At 36.6% G+C, this 16,801-nt stretch overlaps 1 protein-coding gene across 1 annotated transcript; it reads right to left on the bottom strand.

Moving 5' to 3' along the window:
* Nucleotides 1-2,204: 2,204 nt before the first annotated feature.
* LOC141811448 (zinc finger protein CONSTANS-LIKE 13-like) lies at nt 2,205-8,774 on the bottom strand. Its single transcript, XM_074699481.1, has 4 exons — nt 8,057-8,774; nt 7,427-7,633; nt 2,764-3,062; nt 2,205-2,629 (listed from the first exon to the last, which is right to left on the bottom strand). The coding sequence occupies exons 1-4, from the start codon at nt 8,630-8,632 to the stop codon at nt 2,533-2,535; spliced, it is 1,179 nt and encodes a 392-aa protein (XP_074555582.1). The 5' UTR covers nt 8,633-8,774; the 3' UTR covers nt 2,205-2,532.
* Between the last annotated feature and the right edge of the window lie 8,027 nt (nt 8,775-16,801).

Raw genomic sequence — 16,801 nt, 5'->3', positions numbered from 1 at the left:
CAGCCAAGGGGCTGGTCCACCCCATTGTCACTTGAACACGTGTTCAAGTGGAGGGGTGTTATAACACCCCTCTACATTGGTATTTAACATCAATGGGTGTTATAACACTCCCATTAACGCATCCGTTGGGATGCTCTCTGCATATAGTTTACATTATTATGCATAATTTTAATTATGTCAAATAAGTACATAATTAAAGGTCATAAAAAAATAATGTTATAATTTAATTAACTCTAAATAATGTTATAATTTAATTTAATATTTATTGTATTACTTTTTATTCAACCTTAGATATTTTTACAACTAAATTATTTTGATATTTATAATATTAATGATAATAATAAGTTGATAATATATATAATAAATAAATATAATTAATTTATAATTTTAAAATTTTAATATATATATATATATATATATATATATATATATATATATATATATATATATATATATATATATATATATATATATATTATTCAAAAGTATAATACTAACTTCTTCCAACTATAAGTTAAACTGAAAAACTCAATAATTATTCAAAGATTTATATTAAAGCAAGTGGAGTTTGTAAGTTAAAAGAAGATTATTCAGAGGGTTAAGTTGAAGCAAATTGAATCCTTACACGGTCCAAACTATTGAAAAAGCCAAGTAAATATTGTAATTTAAGAAAATATAATAAAAGATAAAATTAAAAAGGTGATCACAAAACATCAATATGGTAAGATGTTGATCTCTAGTTAAAGTTGTTTAAAATAAAAACTAAATAAAGATGATCAAGGAACCACAAAATATCTACGTGGTAAGATCTTTATCTCTAGTTAAAATCGTTTAAAGAAAAAAAATAAAAATGATCAAGGAACCACAAAACAAAATATTATAGACTGAAACGAGAAAGCATTTATGATTCTGCACTGATCGTATTTATTTTTGATTCGAAATTGAAAAATCAACAATTTAAGAGTAGTCTTAGCATTAAAGTAACAATATATTCTCAATTTAGGAAGAACATGTAAGTAATAACAAAGGTGATTCTTTATAAGACTATATGATAATTACATTAAATGCATGATAATCTTGAATCAAATGCATTCTAAAATAAAATTTTTTAACATATGAGTCGTGAAAAATTATAAGTAAACAAAATGTATTTTAGGCATTAGATAGTTCTTTTATTTAGGTGGTAAAAGGGCGAGAAATAAGTATTTCAGATAGAAATTAAAGATTTATTCGAGATCACGTTGAATCAACTAATAAGTTGACTAGGAACTTTATTTTTGGATCTAATTAATTTTGAAGGTGGTTGATCTTTTAATTCATCCACTAAATAAATTTGAAAGCGCAAGTGACTCTTGACATGATAACTCTCAGCTATTCTAATAATTCGAACACTATAGGCCTAAGATTATCTAACATGAGAATTGATGTAGCAAAAATTATTGAATCTGTTAATTTGTGTATGAATATCAAAAATAATTTTTTAAAATCTATTGATTCAATAAAAAAATAAAATATGAATTAAGAAAACAAACTCATTGATCCTGAAAGAGATGACAAAAATATTCTTAATCAACAAAATTATCTTAAAACAACTAAATGATCATTGTTTAAATAAACTCAAAATCCTACCTTTCAAAAGACAAAAAATACCCTTGAATCCTAAATTTAAAAATTATAAAAAATAATAATAATATTCAAAACTTTCAAAAAACCCCTACATAATATTTTTTTTAAATAAAAAATTAACCATTACAAGTTCCATCCTATAATAAATATAGTTCTTTGAATAAATTATGATTTGACGCATCTGTGAAGAGTGTAATCCCATTTGGCACAAAGAGTATTGCTCCATCTGTGAGCTAAAAGTTACTATCTTTGAAAATTTACTCTGTTGTTCCATATCAAGAATCAAATCCCAGATGCATGAACAAACCACCTGTCTCTTGCCGCTGTGCTGTACCGAAGCAAGAAGGTTTTATTTCTAATTGAATTGACTGAATGAGAGTTTAATCAACCGATACCTAATTAGTTGACTAGAAGATGCAATTCAGGCAGATATTTTGTCTTTAGATGAATCTATTGAACCTTGGCTGATGCTATCCAAGCAATCCTTTTCTCCAACCGTAACAAATGTGCTCGTCTTGACTAAATATACGGACTGAGAAAAATGAGAGATTAAGCCACTTCTTTATGCAAGTAGAAGATAAAAATCACTCTTCCTCAGCTACAACACAAATTTATAAACATTACAAACAAATACTTATCGAGTCATATCAGTATTACATGGAACAATGAACAAAAAAAACGAAATGGATTTCTGTTTTTTTTTTTTAGCATGCCATATGATATATATAGATAGATAAGAATACAAAATACTTACATGTCCTACCATTAAACAATGTGCATCAATCATTTGCTCAAGATCTGCCAGATTTTATCCATCTCATCCGAAATGGGTGGTGGTGGTTGCTACATTTTAATTCATTATTGAATATTAAAGCTGCATTTCTTGACATACTACTCATCAATATTTCACTGATTCGGGTTCACTTTAGCAAACCGACCCTTGATTCTTGGCCTGCTATCAGCTCGTATCTTCCGTGATTCGTATCTTATCAGTTTATCATATCTGCTTAGTTAAAGAAGAAGATAAGAGAAATCAGCAGAGGCAGAAAGTTACAGTTCAGACTCTCTGATATCAATAAGACAGACTAGATGAAGTTTCAGCCCTCCATTCAATAAAGAAGACATCTTAATTCTTACCTGCGTGTCTTCCTCTTCTCCTTGTACCGTGAGATCATAGAGTTTCGGTCTGGGCAGGCTAACTCATGTAAGTTTTGGGGGGCCAAAAGTTGCACTGTATCTTTAGGGCCTGAATCTTCATTAGAATGGACTGTATCAGCGGCACGATATGGACATGCGTCAACTTCAATAGCACCATTCAGCGATTTCAAATTTACAATAGAAGAGCTTCCGCTATATTCCCCACACGGATTCAACAAATCCAGTGTGCTCAAGACTTCTTGGCCTTCATCTGCTTGATTGCACTCAGGCATAATGTTCTGCACATAGAAAAAGTTTCTAACATCTCAGTTCTTTCCCCCAAACAAGAGAATTTTCTTTTGCAAATTCACTGTAACAAGTACTGTAAGAATGAAAGTTTATCAGCTAGCAGGATACACTGCTTCAAATGTATGTTAGAAAAAAGTCGTCAACGAGATTGTGGATTCTGAGCAATTTCAGTAATTGAAAATTGAGCTGATGGTTGTGAGCAATGCAGTTTACTTAATCAAAAATAACACAATTATTGACAAACAAAGTTAAAGTAACACAATTATTGAAGAACAAATTGTAATTAGAATAGTACACAATTGAACTGTAAATCTACCTACCTAAGATGTATTTAGCAGCATGAGTTCTTGGGCAGTTCTTTGTTGGTCTTCTTGTATGGATTTCATTTTTTGCATTTTACATTTTTTAGTGTTATGTTACTTAATGTCTTTAAAGGTCTCAATGACAAATCAATAAACTTACACTAATAACGCTTGTTTATGTGTTTCTTCTCGATGAGTAGCTATCGGTTGTGCAAATGAATGCATTTAATAACACCATTCTTCTATATTCAAAAGTGCTCAAGTGCTTAAAAGACTCCAAGGACAATGGTTGAAACTTTAATTCATGCTCTTTGTAATTTACTCGCTAGTCTTTCATCGACATTCTTAGAAAGAGTAAGAATTATTTGAGAGCAAAACTATTAGTTGGGTATTGTAGAGGTTTTATCTCATTGCCTCTTTTGAACGGGTGATTCACAATGGATTTGCGGGGGCTTATGCACCAAACGCATCATCGGTTGTGGAATAAAAGTAGTAGGATCTCCAAACTTCGTAAAATTGTGTGTTAGTTTTGTGTTGTTTGCTTATTTACTTTTTTTTTTTGTGATTCATATACTTGACAAAAACAAAATACATTTAAGCACTCACAACTCTAACATCATCGTCCTCTTTGTGTTTTGTGCGACGTTCAAATGATTAAAGCTCACTGAAGGGCTAAAGAAAATAGAATCAAAGGATAATAAAGAAAATAGAAAATAGACAAAGGATCAACAAAAAATATAAAGAAAATCAAAGGGCTAAAGAAATTGTGAAGGGGTATAAAGACGACTTGAAGGTAATAATCTATTTCTTTTACCTATTTTAGAATCTGTTTTAGATATGGATCAAATTTTTGTTTGGTGACATAGACAAGTGGTAAGGCAAAATTGGTGTTGTCCTATCAAAGTTTCGTCGACCGCTAGATTGCTTAGATGATTAAAATCGTACTACGAGGTAGTGGTTCACCTGGTTCACCAAACCTAACATTGTTGGGATTGCATGGCTCGATCAAAAGAACGACAAACATTTTAAATTTTTATTCAGCCTGATCAAGCTTTCTGCAGATTAAATCAAACAGCGCATATATACATCAAGATGAATATGAAATTTATACCTTAAGGTCGAAATAGTTCAAGTGCCTAGCCTCTATGTCATTCACACAGTATGCTACCTCGAGCATAGAGGAGAAACTAGGTGTCCAGACATCCAACATTCTTCAAGAGAAAGGCGGAGATTGATCAACAATTACACAATCAAACAGAAGAAGAATGCAGGACTATTCACTTAATGAGGAAAAAGCAATGATTGGTCACCCTATGGCCAACCAATATATACCCTATGACAGGGAGGTTAGCCATTGTAGGATAGAAAGAAAAGAGAAAATTGAGATCAAATCTCAATCTCTTTCCTATTTCTAATTACCCCAATTTAAAAAGGTACATTCTCTTCTAATTTAAGAGATATAGCCTTCTCAATTAATTAAAAAGAGAATCAAATATTAACTTGACAATTAAGAATTGTGCAACCATTTGACTTCTTGTTTTGGTTCTTTAAATATCTCCAATATTCAAATCTAGTCGACTCTTAATTAATTTTCACATGCTCCTCTATGTTTAATTAAACAAGTTTATCAATAAATTTAATTCAATCAAACCCCCTCAAATTTAATTAAACTAATTAATCACTTAGTGATAATTATATTCCTCTTCTTTGATTTCTACCTAACATTGACATGTCGAGGGTTTATACGATGCACATGTGACACTATAGGCTCCTACAATTATTAACAACATACTATAAATGGCAACTCTTTGGTTTGTATGAAGGCAACATTCTAGAAGATTCCACTATTCACAAAGCCTTTCACATTGAAGGTTGCATGTAATTCAATCATCTTATGTCGCGATATGACTTCAAACTTGAAATAGTATGTCCCTTCAACTCACTTCACAATGTCATTTAATTTCCTAGAGAAATCTACTTGAAAGAAAGAAAGATTGTAACAATTTCAAGTCTAAAACAAGTTGAACTCATTTGTTTGAGAATTTCCACAAAAATTAGGTAGCTACCAAATGGATTCTCACAGCGAGTCACATCCGCTGTTTTGTTCCTCAACTTGTATAGCTGCTAAAAAAGGTCCTCGTCACACACCTCTCTTGCGCACAATCAAAGGTAGTCTTCATCACCACACTTTCTTCCTTTAAGCCACATCGGATGCTACCCTTCTAATTCCTCCTCCAATCCAAAGTTGCTTCCACCTTCACACCTCAAGAGGAGACATCATTGTTGCCTTCCCTTTAAATCTATAAACGAGTTGCACTCATTTTGTACGAGAAGTTCCACATAGACTAGGCAGCTACCAAATGGATTCTCACAGCAAATCACATCCAGTGAGTTGTTCCTCAATTTGTATAACTGCTAAAAGAAGCCCTTGTAACACTCCTCTTTCACGTGCGCATTCAAATGCAATATTCATCGCCACCCTTTCTTCATTTAAGCCACATCGAACGCCACCCTTCTACTAATTCCTCCTTCAATCCAAAGTCGGCCACGGCCACAAAAAGATCTTGTTCGCTAACTCAGACCCAGTTAACTACACCAGTCAACTGATTTATATCAATCGACTCATCCACTGGTCAACTCGTCCACCAATTGATTATATTCCAACACCAACTAGTAAATCTCAAACCTCAAATCCACTTGAGGTATTGAGTTTCCTGGTCACCAATTGATTGTTGTCCATCACCAATCAACTATTGATCCTGACTATGACTACCTCTAAAGTTGAGTCCGTCTATATTGAATTCTACCCTTGTCCCCGATGGGTACATGTTACTTAACACTCACAACTCACCGGAGTCTTACCATGCAACTTGCTTGACTTTTCCCCTCAGCCACTAACATTAGCCCATACATCCCTCGGATTCATATATGTTCTTGCATGCCTTTGCACACTCAAACACTCATATCAAATACACAGTAATTTTGCCCAAACATAAAAATCCAAAATCACACCTGACCACTTGAAGCACAATTGATAGCAAAAGGTGAAACCATCACCTTAGCGGCCCCTCCAGGGTGGCCCACACTCCTGCAAGAACCATCTGCATCAACCCATGGGGGCCATTTGGAGCACAATTGCACCAACAAATGGTAGTTATATTAGGCCTGAGCATTTTGAACAATGATTGAACCTAAGAAAGTTAATGGGTCAATTTTCTCTTCAGGTAGGCCATTATGCCAAAGCTCACCTCAACAATATGTTAGGTTAAATTAGTACAACTTTTACCATCCTTGCACCAAATTTAAATGTTATGTTGCATTTCTACTATAGCTATGCAGTATTTATTAATTCAATAAATTCCTACCTAGTCAAGTCAACCACTTCACATACATATATATAGGCTTCTTATTAAGGAAAAAAATAAGGTCATTCTCTTTCTCTTAATTTACCATTTTATGCAAGAAAATAATCAAAACCATTTCCAAAATCAGGACTGAATGCCATCGTAATAAAAGAAACATGAGATAGGGCATCAAACACAGAATAACAATACAAACAATCAGACCAGCCAGATGAAGTGTATGTGGTTTCAACATACAAATGCAATAATGGGAACTAAGTTCCACCTGCATCTCTTTTTCTCCTACTATCTACTAAGATCTAGTTAGTCAAATGACAGCAAAAACTATAAACATAAAAATATGGATAGTGCGAATTTTTCAAAATTGGAGAAATAAAATTTAGATGTGAAATGGGAAAGAACCATCAAAAAAATCTTAGTGATCTAGATAATCTGTGCAGGATGGCAAAGATAGCTTGAAGATACAATAAATAGAGTGATCGACAGCTTTAAATTACTTTGTTTATATTATATAGTGACTTAACTATTATATTAACTGAAGGAACAAAAGACACTAGATGTTACAATGCCCATTTAGAAAGTCCACATAGCCAATCAAGGTAGTGATATTGAAACGATATAAACCAATTATTTAGAGAGAGGTTATTAGCAAGAAAAGATGAACAACTCATAACATAGGCAAAATCAAACCTTAGGAATAGTTGCAGCAATCCAGGAACTGCTAACAGCAGAGCCAATATAATCACTTTCAAATTCCTTTTCTTGAACCAAAGAAAATGATTCTGTCACTGGCTCACCAAATCCTTGGTCTTGACTAGCACATCCTTCAAGCTTTTCAAGTTCACGAATTTGCCAAATTAACTCCTCTTTATGTTTCCAGAAAGTTGAATTTCGATGCTGATGGAAAAGGATCCAAAAAGTAAGAAAATTTTTTCATCTAGATATAAGCTAGTAAATCATAGGCTGCATTAGACAGTATTTGTTTGTTGAATTGGACAGTGCACACTCACTAGTGAAAGACCATATTCTGAAATAAAGCAGCACACAACCAAAAAGAAACTACCAATAAGAATGGTAATATCAATTAAGCAACACGACAAGGATGGGCAAACTAGTAAATCCTAGAGCACTTCACACACTCAGGGTCACTATCGCTAGCATCATACAGTTCATTGAGTTATTCTCCAGCACAGGTAGAGTACTGGTAGACATATGAATTTTCTTCTTCAAGACGAACTAAAACAACAAAAGTAGAAATTCATCTAAACAATGAAAGAGTAGAAAAGGGCAGCGAAGGACAATTTTGATCGATTCGCATACTTTTGGAAGTGGAGGGAGTCCCATAGCTTGAAACCCATGGCTGGCAGTGGTGGGAACTATGAGATCTTCCAAACTGAGCACCGGTTTCGCTTCCCAAACGCTAGCATCTTCTACCAAGTAGTCGCCCACCTCATCCCTCTCTCCACCCAACAACTCCTTCTCGTCGCCTCCAATCCCGAGCAGTTCGAACAGCTCCACGGCAGAGGGGCACCCGACGAATCCATCGACAGGGCGACGATCGTGCAGCGGCTGAGACCGGCGGTGAGCGTCGAAGTCGCAGTTGGAACAGAGGATCGAGCGGCAGGGGGAGGAGGCGCAGAGGATGGAGGCAGGCGCGGAGCGGCATCCGTCGCAGAGGAGCGCTCGGCGGTGCTGGGAGGACACTACGTTGGCGTTGTGGACATGCCGGTCGCAGGCGAAGCAGAGCCGGGCGGCGTCGGCCCGGCAAAACAAGATCGCCCTTGCGTTCCCACAAAAATCGCAACTTTCTTTATCAATTCCAACTTTTTCTCCTGCTCCTCCTCCTCCTCCTTGGTTTGCCTGCCCTATCTCTGCTGCTTCCTCCTCTCGTCCCATTGCTTGAATTGCTTCAATTTTCTTCCGTTCGAACTGGATTGGCTGAGCCGAGCAATGGAGGCGACGAGGAAGGGGAGAAAATGGCACAACGCGTCGATGGAAGAAAGGAACATCTAGCGAGCCAGCGACGGCCGCGCGGCCAAAATAGGCAAGTGGACAAGAAGGTAGAAGTGTCTCGAAGCATTCAATTCGTATGATGACAGTGAGAGAGACGAGTTGGAAGATTTTTCTTTATTTGTTTTGTTTTATTTTTGGAACATTCTCGCGGGTCGCTGTTCTTTTGTCTCGGATCAAATTGACTTTAATTATATATAAAATTCAGTTTAGGGTTTAGGGTTTTATAAAAATGGATGTAAATAGATTTACAAATTAATTTGCAGCATGATTCGCTGAACAATAAATAGATATTATGCAACATAATAAATGATTCTTAAAACAATTGTTTAAGAATTATAACTATAAAAAAAATACAAGGCTTAAATACAAATTATATATATATATATATATTTATATTTTTTTAGTTGGCATCGGATATTTAGTCATTCGGGGTCAATTAATCTTGGGGTGATCAATTCGTCCCCACTGAAATTTTCTAATCAACTATTAGGAAAAATTGAGAAGCGCTCACAACGGATGCCCCAACATCCCAACGTTCTTAAGTCAATCGCCCATTGAGAGAAATTCATCCACTATTCATCATAGCTAGGACTTAATCCTTAGATGTATAGGAAACTACACAGGTGTTCCATTGCACCGTAGCCCCGAGGGCATGCTTAAATACAAATTACTTGATCATTAGTTAATTGTTATGATCATTTAGATGAGGTAAATAAGTGAATATGTAAATTTCTTTTTTTTTAAAAAAAAGTCAAAATAGTGCTCCATCAAATATTTTATTTCAAAAATACTTTTTATTTTAGCGTTATTATAGCAGTTATCAAGTAACTACTGCAACGTATAGAAGTTACTTTGTAGCTGCTACAATATGTAAAAATTACTCTGTAACTATTACAAAGTGTTTAAAATTTAATTCAATTAAAATGAAATAGATAATTTTTCACGTGGTAACAACTACTGATTATTATATCAAAATACTCTTTACCAATTTAGTCAGAATATTTAAACTTCATCAAAATCACTTTAAATTAATCAAAATTACTTTAAAACAATTATAGAAGTTACTAAATAACTGCTATAATAGTATTGTGTTAGGTATTATACATTGTAACAACTATAAAATAGCTTCTACACGTTGTAGCAGCTAGTTGTATTTGCTACAATAACACTAAAAATAAGGAACAATATTATAGCAACTATTTGATAGCTTTTACACATTATAGTAGCTACTCGGTGACTACTACAATAATGTTGGAATAAGAGATATTTTTAAAAAAATAATCAAATATTTTCTTATGCAAAGTTAATCAAATCATGCGTAAAAAAGATATAATCAATTAGATTTGATTTGATTAAGAATAATTTATTTTTGATAGAGTAGTTTTCTTTCTTTCATTATTTATTCTTTCCTTGTTTATTAATTCTCATGGTATAAGAGTGTATCTTTGATTCATGAATAAAATTATGTGAAAATTTTTTTCATGATATTAGAGTAGAGTTCCTTTTTGTAAACAAATATGTATGATTCTTTTCTTCTCCTCTGAAGACAATCACGATGTCTATCGATTGTTCCACTCAGTCTACGACTAAAAAATCTTTGTTGCAGTCTCTTCTTTTTCTAGAAGCGACGTCTCATCCTTGCAAATTACGGTTGTTGTTTTCTGAGACTTGGCGGGGTAAGCCACCAGTGAGCTACCTTCAAGGTTGACGGGTCTTCGATGATCTAGCGAGTAAGGGGCTATCTAGAATCCTGTAAAACTCAACAAGAGTGAGAATGGAGGTCAAGGTAAACCTTGGCTCAGCCACTTCGACGCTCAAGTTAGGCCTTCGGGGGAGGAAAGGAGAGCACAGTAGTAAAAATGGAAGAAATGTTGAAGAAGGGCTTGTGTGTATACCTCTGCCCACAAGAGTGAGATTACTTTTATACTATATTCTCCATGGGTGAGAGATGGTGCTCACATGCTCCATGTCTTGATCGATAGGATACTACATATGAGTATGGGGGATGTCTCATTGCTCACATTTTGGAGGGTCATGCTTTCTCATGTCTTGTCGACCATGTTGTCCATCCACCACGTCCTTGACCAATGGGACACCACACACAGGTATGAGGGTGTCCCCTTGCCATACTTTGCAGATCACATAATCCCATGTCCAGAAAACCCCTGTCATCACTTGGCTCTAGAGAGGGTCGTAGAGACGAGCTGAGGTGGTTGAGCTGAAGAGGTCAATAGGGTCGAGCAAAGCTGGCTGAGTTTAGGAGGTCAGCAAGGCTGAACAGAACTGACTGAGGTGAGGAGGTTAGCAAGGCTGAACAAAATTGGTTGAGCTTGAGGAGGTCGGCAGGAACGAACAAAGATGACTAAGTTGAGGAGGTCGACAAGGCCTAGTAGAATTGGATAAAGTGAGGAGGTCAGCAAGGTCGAACAGAACTTGACTGAGCTGAGGAGGTCAACAAGGCCAAGCAGAGTTGGCTGAGCTGAGGAGGTCTTTTGTTGGGAAGAATCCTCGGGGAAGATCAACTTTTGTTGGGAAGACTTCTCGAGGGAGGTAGGCCTTGGTTGGGAAGACTTCTTGAGAGGTAGACTTTTGTTGGGAAGACTTCTCGGGAGGTAGGCTTTTGTTAGGGAGACTCCTCAAGGGAAGGTTAGCCTTTGTTAGGAAGACTCCTCGGGAGGGGTTGGTGATTCGACTGGCCAAATCAGCTCAGCAATTATCATGTCACGTGGAATTTATGTTGACCAAGTCTCAAAGGCATGTCGTATGGCTCCTATGTTGACCAAATTAAGGGGTTGCCTTATGGACCCTTATTTACCTCTACATCACAAACATCTCCCTTAAGTCTAGTCAAAGGAGGTGGGAGTTCGATTAACTGGACTTTTTATGTTGGATATGTCGACTCTACTCAGGGGCAAAGGAGATGAAATGTTGATGAACGTCTAGATAGGGGGAATGAATGCTCTATCCTTGACTATGTTTGAGTCAGGAGAGAATGGTAAGCTCAATCTCACAACTCCTGAATACCCATGGAGTCAAAGAGAGAATTAGCTTCAGGATATGCCAACGGACGCCATTTGTTCGAGATAGAGGGAATTTGAATCTTGAAGGTGATTAAGTTGAAGAGGTCGATAAGGCCGAGCTGAAGGAGTCAGACATAGGCTGAGTTGAAAGAGTCAAGACCAAGATGAAAGAGTTAGGTAGGGTCGAGCTAAAAGAGTCAGGTAGGGATGAGCTGACGAAGCCAAGCAGAGCTGAGCTAACAGAGTGAAGCTTAGCTGAAAGGGTCAGATAAGCTGACAGAGTCAAGTAGGGTTGAGTTGAAAGATTTAGGTAGAGTTGAGCTGAAAGAGTCAGGTAAAGCTGAGCTAATATATATGCCAATGGATGCTATCTGTCCAAGATAGTGGGAATTTGAACTCTGAATAGGACAATTACTGATGAACGTCGTTGGTCCGAGACTAGGGGAATTAAGTTGAGTCTTGAAAATGACATTTACTGATGGAGAACTTGGCCCATATGTTAAGTGTTGGATAAAATAAGATTATAATGTGAATAATATTGAAGAATAAAAAATTAAAGAGAACTGATGAATATAATTAAGAAGACAATAAAAGACGAATATCATGGAAACATAAATTATAAATTATGTTGTTGTCTTGTTTATTATATTTTCATGTACATCTATTTTATCTCCACTTTGCACTTTGTACTCACTCTCCCTTACTTTTTTTTTTGACCTCCCCCCAGGTTAATTGTTGAGATATATATAACACTAGTTGAGTTATTTTAGAGGTATGCATGTAGTCAAGTTGTTTAATTTTTCTCTATATTTTTGCTGTGATATTGTTACAGTTTACGCGCAGTGAGTAAAGCTAGTATCGCGGCAAGCTTAGTTCGTGTGGGGCATGACAATGAGAGTGAGAATAGGGGCTAAGGTGGACTTTGACTTAGCCACTTCGATGCTCAAATTAGGCCTCCAGTGAGAGGAAAGGGGAGCACAATAGGAAAAATGGAAGAAAGGTTGAAGAAGGGCTTGTGTGCATACCTCCTCCCAAAAGAATGGGCTTGCTTTTATACTACATTCTCCCTAGGTGAGATGGTGTCCATGTGCTCTATGTCCTAATTGATGGGACACTATGTATGGGTATAGGGGATGCCCCATCACCACATTCTAGGGGATCATGTCATCCCATGTCTTGTTGATCATGTTGTCCATCCACCACGTCTTTATTGATGGAACACCACACATAAGTATGAGGGGGGGGGGGGGGGGGGGGGGGGGGGGGGGGGCTCCGTAGGTCACATCATTTCACTTCGTCTGAAAGACCATGTCATTGCCATGCTCTAGAGAGGGCGACAGGGTCGAGCTGAGGTGGTTGAGCTGAGGAGGTTAGCAAGATCGAGCAAAGCTAGTTGACCTAAGGAGGTCAACAAGGCCGAATAAAGTTAGTTGAGCTGAGGAGGTCAGTAAGACAGAGCAGAACTTGGCTCAGTTGAGGAGGTTAGTAAGGCGGAGCATAACTTGGCTCAGTTGAGGAGGTCGGTAAGGCAGAGTAGAGCTTGGCCGAGCTAAGGAGTTGGCACAGACGAGTGATAATCGGATTTAGGACATGCTAATTTAGAGTTATATCTCGATGTTTTGATCCTCTTTTGTATCCTAAATGGTATTTCTAGTATATTTCATTAGCTTGGATTTATTTGAGGTCTTCATCTTAATTCATATTGATTTGAGGTAATTCATGATTATTAATTTTATTATATTTGATTTTGCAGGAAATTAGGATGAGGATAACAACTTGAGGAGGAAACATCGGGTTTGGTTTAACCGTGATCCGGTTTGACCCGAGAATTGCAATTAAGCCAAATTTCACATGGGAGAAGCCCAATTATAAGAATTTCAAATCAAGTCAAAACCCCCAATTTAAAAAGCCCTAGAAAAAGCCCAATTTGAAAAAAAATAATCTGGTTCAGTGGTTCGGTTCAAACCTGGTCTGGTTCAATGGGGGTTTAAAAGCATGAAACTAGTTCACGTAGAGGTTGGCTTGGGCTTGCGCTAGGTCACTCCCAGACTCATGATTTTCTTCTTCTTCCTCGCAATTTCTTCATCGTCGAGTCCCCTTTCTTCCCGATCGTGGATTTAGAGCAGCCGACAACGTCATTGAAGGTTGACGAATGTCGACAATCTCGCAGGAGTTCCACCAGAGTGGTCCAACTATGGTGAGCAGCTTCTTCACCCCTTTGGGTTGCCAGTGGACTGCCGACCTGGTTAGGGTTCCAGTAATCGATAGTGGTCGGCTGTATCACGCCACATAAGAACTCCGCCGGAGTGGTCCAGCTCTGGTGAGCTCTCTTCCCCTCTCGAATCCACCGGAGCAGTATCAGGCTACCCCTCGCCGACGTAGTTCGCGAACACGAGGCTGCCCTGTTCGTCTCCGACCACCTTCAGCCACCGGTGAATCTGAGATAAGAACTTTTGATTTCCTATTCTAATCCCTTTCCATGGTTGTGACCGCTAATTAGGGCAGACAACCGACATTTGGAGCTCACGTTCTTCGATCGGCTTTCGCCGGAGTGGTCCAGCTCTCGGCGAAGATCCATCCATTTCAGTCAGCGTACATTTAACCAGAAGGAGTCGCGATTGCACCGGAGCGCATTGGTTCATCCGGTGTCTCTGTTCATGATTTCAGATTGGGAAGATCATAACCCTAATCTCTTAGAATTGAAATGAAGACAACAACCTTGCTTTTGTTTTTGGTTAAATCAAAACCCCCATGTGTTTGTGTTCTTGTTCTTGTTTTGAGGTTAATTACAATTGAACTGATAATTATTTGTGTTCTTGTTCTTGTTTAAGCTTAATCATAATGGAATTGATAAATGTTCTATTTTAGCTACGCTGTGAGAATTGCAATGGAAATTATAATTGTTTTGAGCTGTGAGTTGAATTAAAACCCTAATAATTGTGAAGTTAATTCTTTGGAATGGAATTTGTTAGTTCGGTTAGTAATTGTAGTAATTGAATGTAATTTGATTGAAGTGAATTGAATGTGTTTTGATAAACTTAGATTAAGTGTAAGTTGATTAGTGAATGAATTATGAATTTGTGAAAAATTAGACTTTAATGTAAATGTATTGAATGTTTATATTTAATTGTAAATGTGTTATTTGGGAATGAGATTATAAATCTGATTGTTGTTTGAATGAATTTGTAATTAGGATGTATGATATGGATTGATTTATAAATTATGTATTGTAGGTGTTCATCATTGAATTACGTATAGTGGATATTTTTATATTAAATTCATTATTGAGTTGTAAGTTGTTAAGTAGGATTAATGTGAACATGGATGTATTTGATCAATGGTGAATTGTATATTCATTTGTAGGTGTAGTTATTGTTGATTTCAATAATGTTCAGTTAAGTGTCCGTTGATTAGAAGTATTGTGTAAAGATTTCTTGTTTGCTCCTTGTTACAATAAATTTGTATCGTAATTTTCTACTTGTTATTAGATATGACCCATTTTCTGTGATTAAATAATGTTAATAATAAAAACCTCTTATTATGATGTCTAATACAATTCTTTATCATTGGTTTGATGAGAGAAATGACTCGAACCTCTACTATACTATTTGAGTGAAAAATTAGGAGTTGTGATTAATTACAAAATATAAATTTTGAATAGTGTGCGTGATAAATAAAATAAAATAAAAATATAACCAAAACAAGTCCATCATTAGTAAGCTGAGATGGTTGAGCTGAGGAGGTTAGTAAGGCTAAGCAAAGTTGGCTAAGCTGAGGAGGTCTTTTATTGGGAAGACTTCTCGATGGAGGTCGACCTTTATTGAGAAGACTTCTAGGAGGTAGACTTTTGTTGGGAAGATTTATCAGGGGAGGTCAGCCTTGGTTGGGAAGAGTCCTTGAGAGGTATATCTTTGTTGGGAAGACTTCTCGGGAGATAGACTTTTGTTGAGAAGACTCCATGGGGGAGGTCAGTCTTTGTTAGGAAGACTCCTTGGGTCTGCAACTCAACTAATTAAGTCAGTTCGGCAATTGACACACCACATGGAATTTATGTTGACCAAGTCTCAAAGTGTGTCGCATGGCTTATATTAACCAAATTAAGGGTTCATCTCATTGATCCTTACTTACCTCCACATCATAAGCATCCCACTCAATGTATAGAGGGTGATCGCCATTTCATTAGAGAAAAGATGGATGAAGGAATATCAGTATTGAATATATTTTTATATTTCACCAACTAATCTTCTTATAAAAGAATTGTTTGAAAAAACTCATAATTTTTTTGAAAGCAAGCTTGGTCTCATCAATATCTATAGCCAAACTTAGAGCATCCGCAACGCCATGTTAAAAGGCGTTCAAAAGGCGTTATAACGCCTCAGATGAACGGCGGCCGCGTTGCGGCGCGTTAAAAGTTTTTAACGCGTTCAGAGTCTTGAACGCGTTTTAACGAATGTGGTGGGCTCCATTGATATATTAAATTAATTTTTAATTTATTAAATTAATTTTTATTTTAATATTAAAAATTTTTACGTAGTTATGCGGTAGGAGGTAGTCGATCAGCTGGTCGACCACGATGTGGTGGTCGATCAGCTGATCGACCATGAGCTGGTGGTCGATCAGCTGGTCGACCACCACATGGTGGTCGACCAGTGGTCGACCAATGGTCGACCACCATGATGGTGGTTGACCCTTTAGCCGTTGGATTTGTGGATTGAGCCGTTGGATTTCAGAAAATAGCCGTTATAGCCGTTAGATTTTATATAACGGCTATTTTAACGGTTCTATTTTGTCTATAAATATCTAATCTGTTTCATTCCAACTCACTCTGCAATTCTATTCTCTAAATTTTTCTCTTCAGTCCCATTCGAAATGGATGAAAATAATAGAGGTTTTGGAGCTCGAAGTCCATATGAACCGCATCCAACCCAAAATCCCCAAATTCTCCAAATTCCACCAAATTATCAATACCCATATCAATTTCCAAATATGTCATTTCCTCCACAAAATCTTCAAAATTTCCAAGGTTTTGGAG

The sequence above is a fragment of the Curcuma longa genome, chromosome 17, assembly GCF_044706935.1.
Source record: "Curcuma longa cultivar G26 ecotype Majalengka, Jawa Barat chromosome 17, ITB_CL_G26_1.1, whole genome shotgun sequence".
In the NCBI taxonomy this organism is placed as follows: domain Eukaryota; kingdom Viridiplantae; phylum Streptophyta; class Magnoliopsida; order Zingiberales; family Zingiberaceae; genus Curcuma; species Curcuma longa.
Note: the sequence above shows the minus strand (reverse complement) of the source record. Positions and strands in the feature narration are given on the sequence as shown.

Coding starts and splice junctions, on each gene's coding strand:
- LOC141811448 (XM_074699481.1), bottom strand. CDS start 8,632: ATGGGACGAGAGGAGGAAGCAGCAGAGATAGGGCAGGCAAACCAAGGA. Junction 7,634..8,056: donor GACTCCCTCCACTTCCAAAA/GTATGCGAATCG, acceptor CTTTTCCATCAG/CATCGAAATTCAACTTTCTG. Junction 2,630..2,763: donor GAGAAGAGGAAGACACGCAG/GTAAGAATTAAG, acceptor TTAACTAAGCAG/ATATGATAAACTGATAAGAT.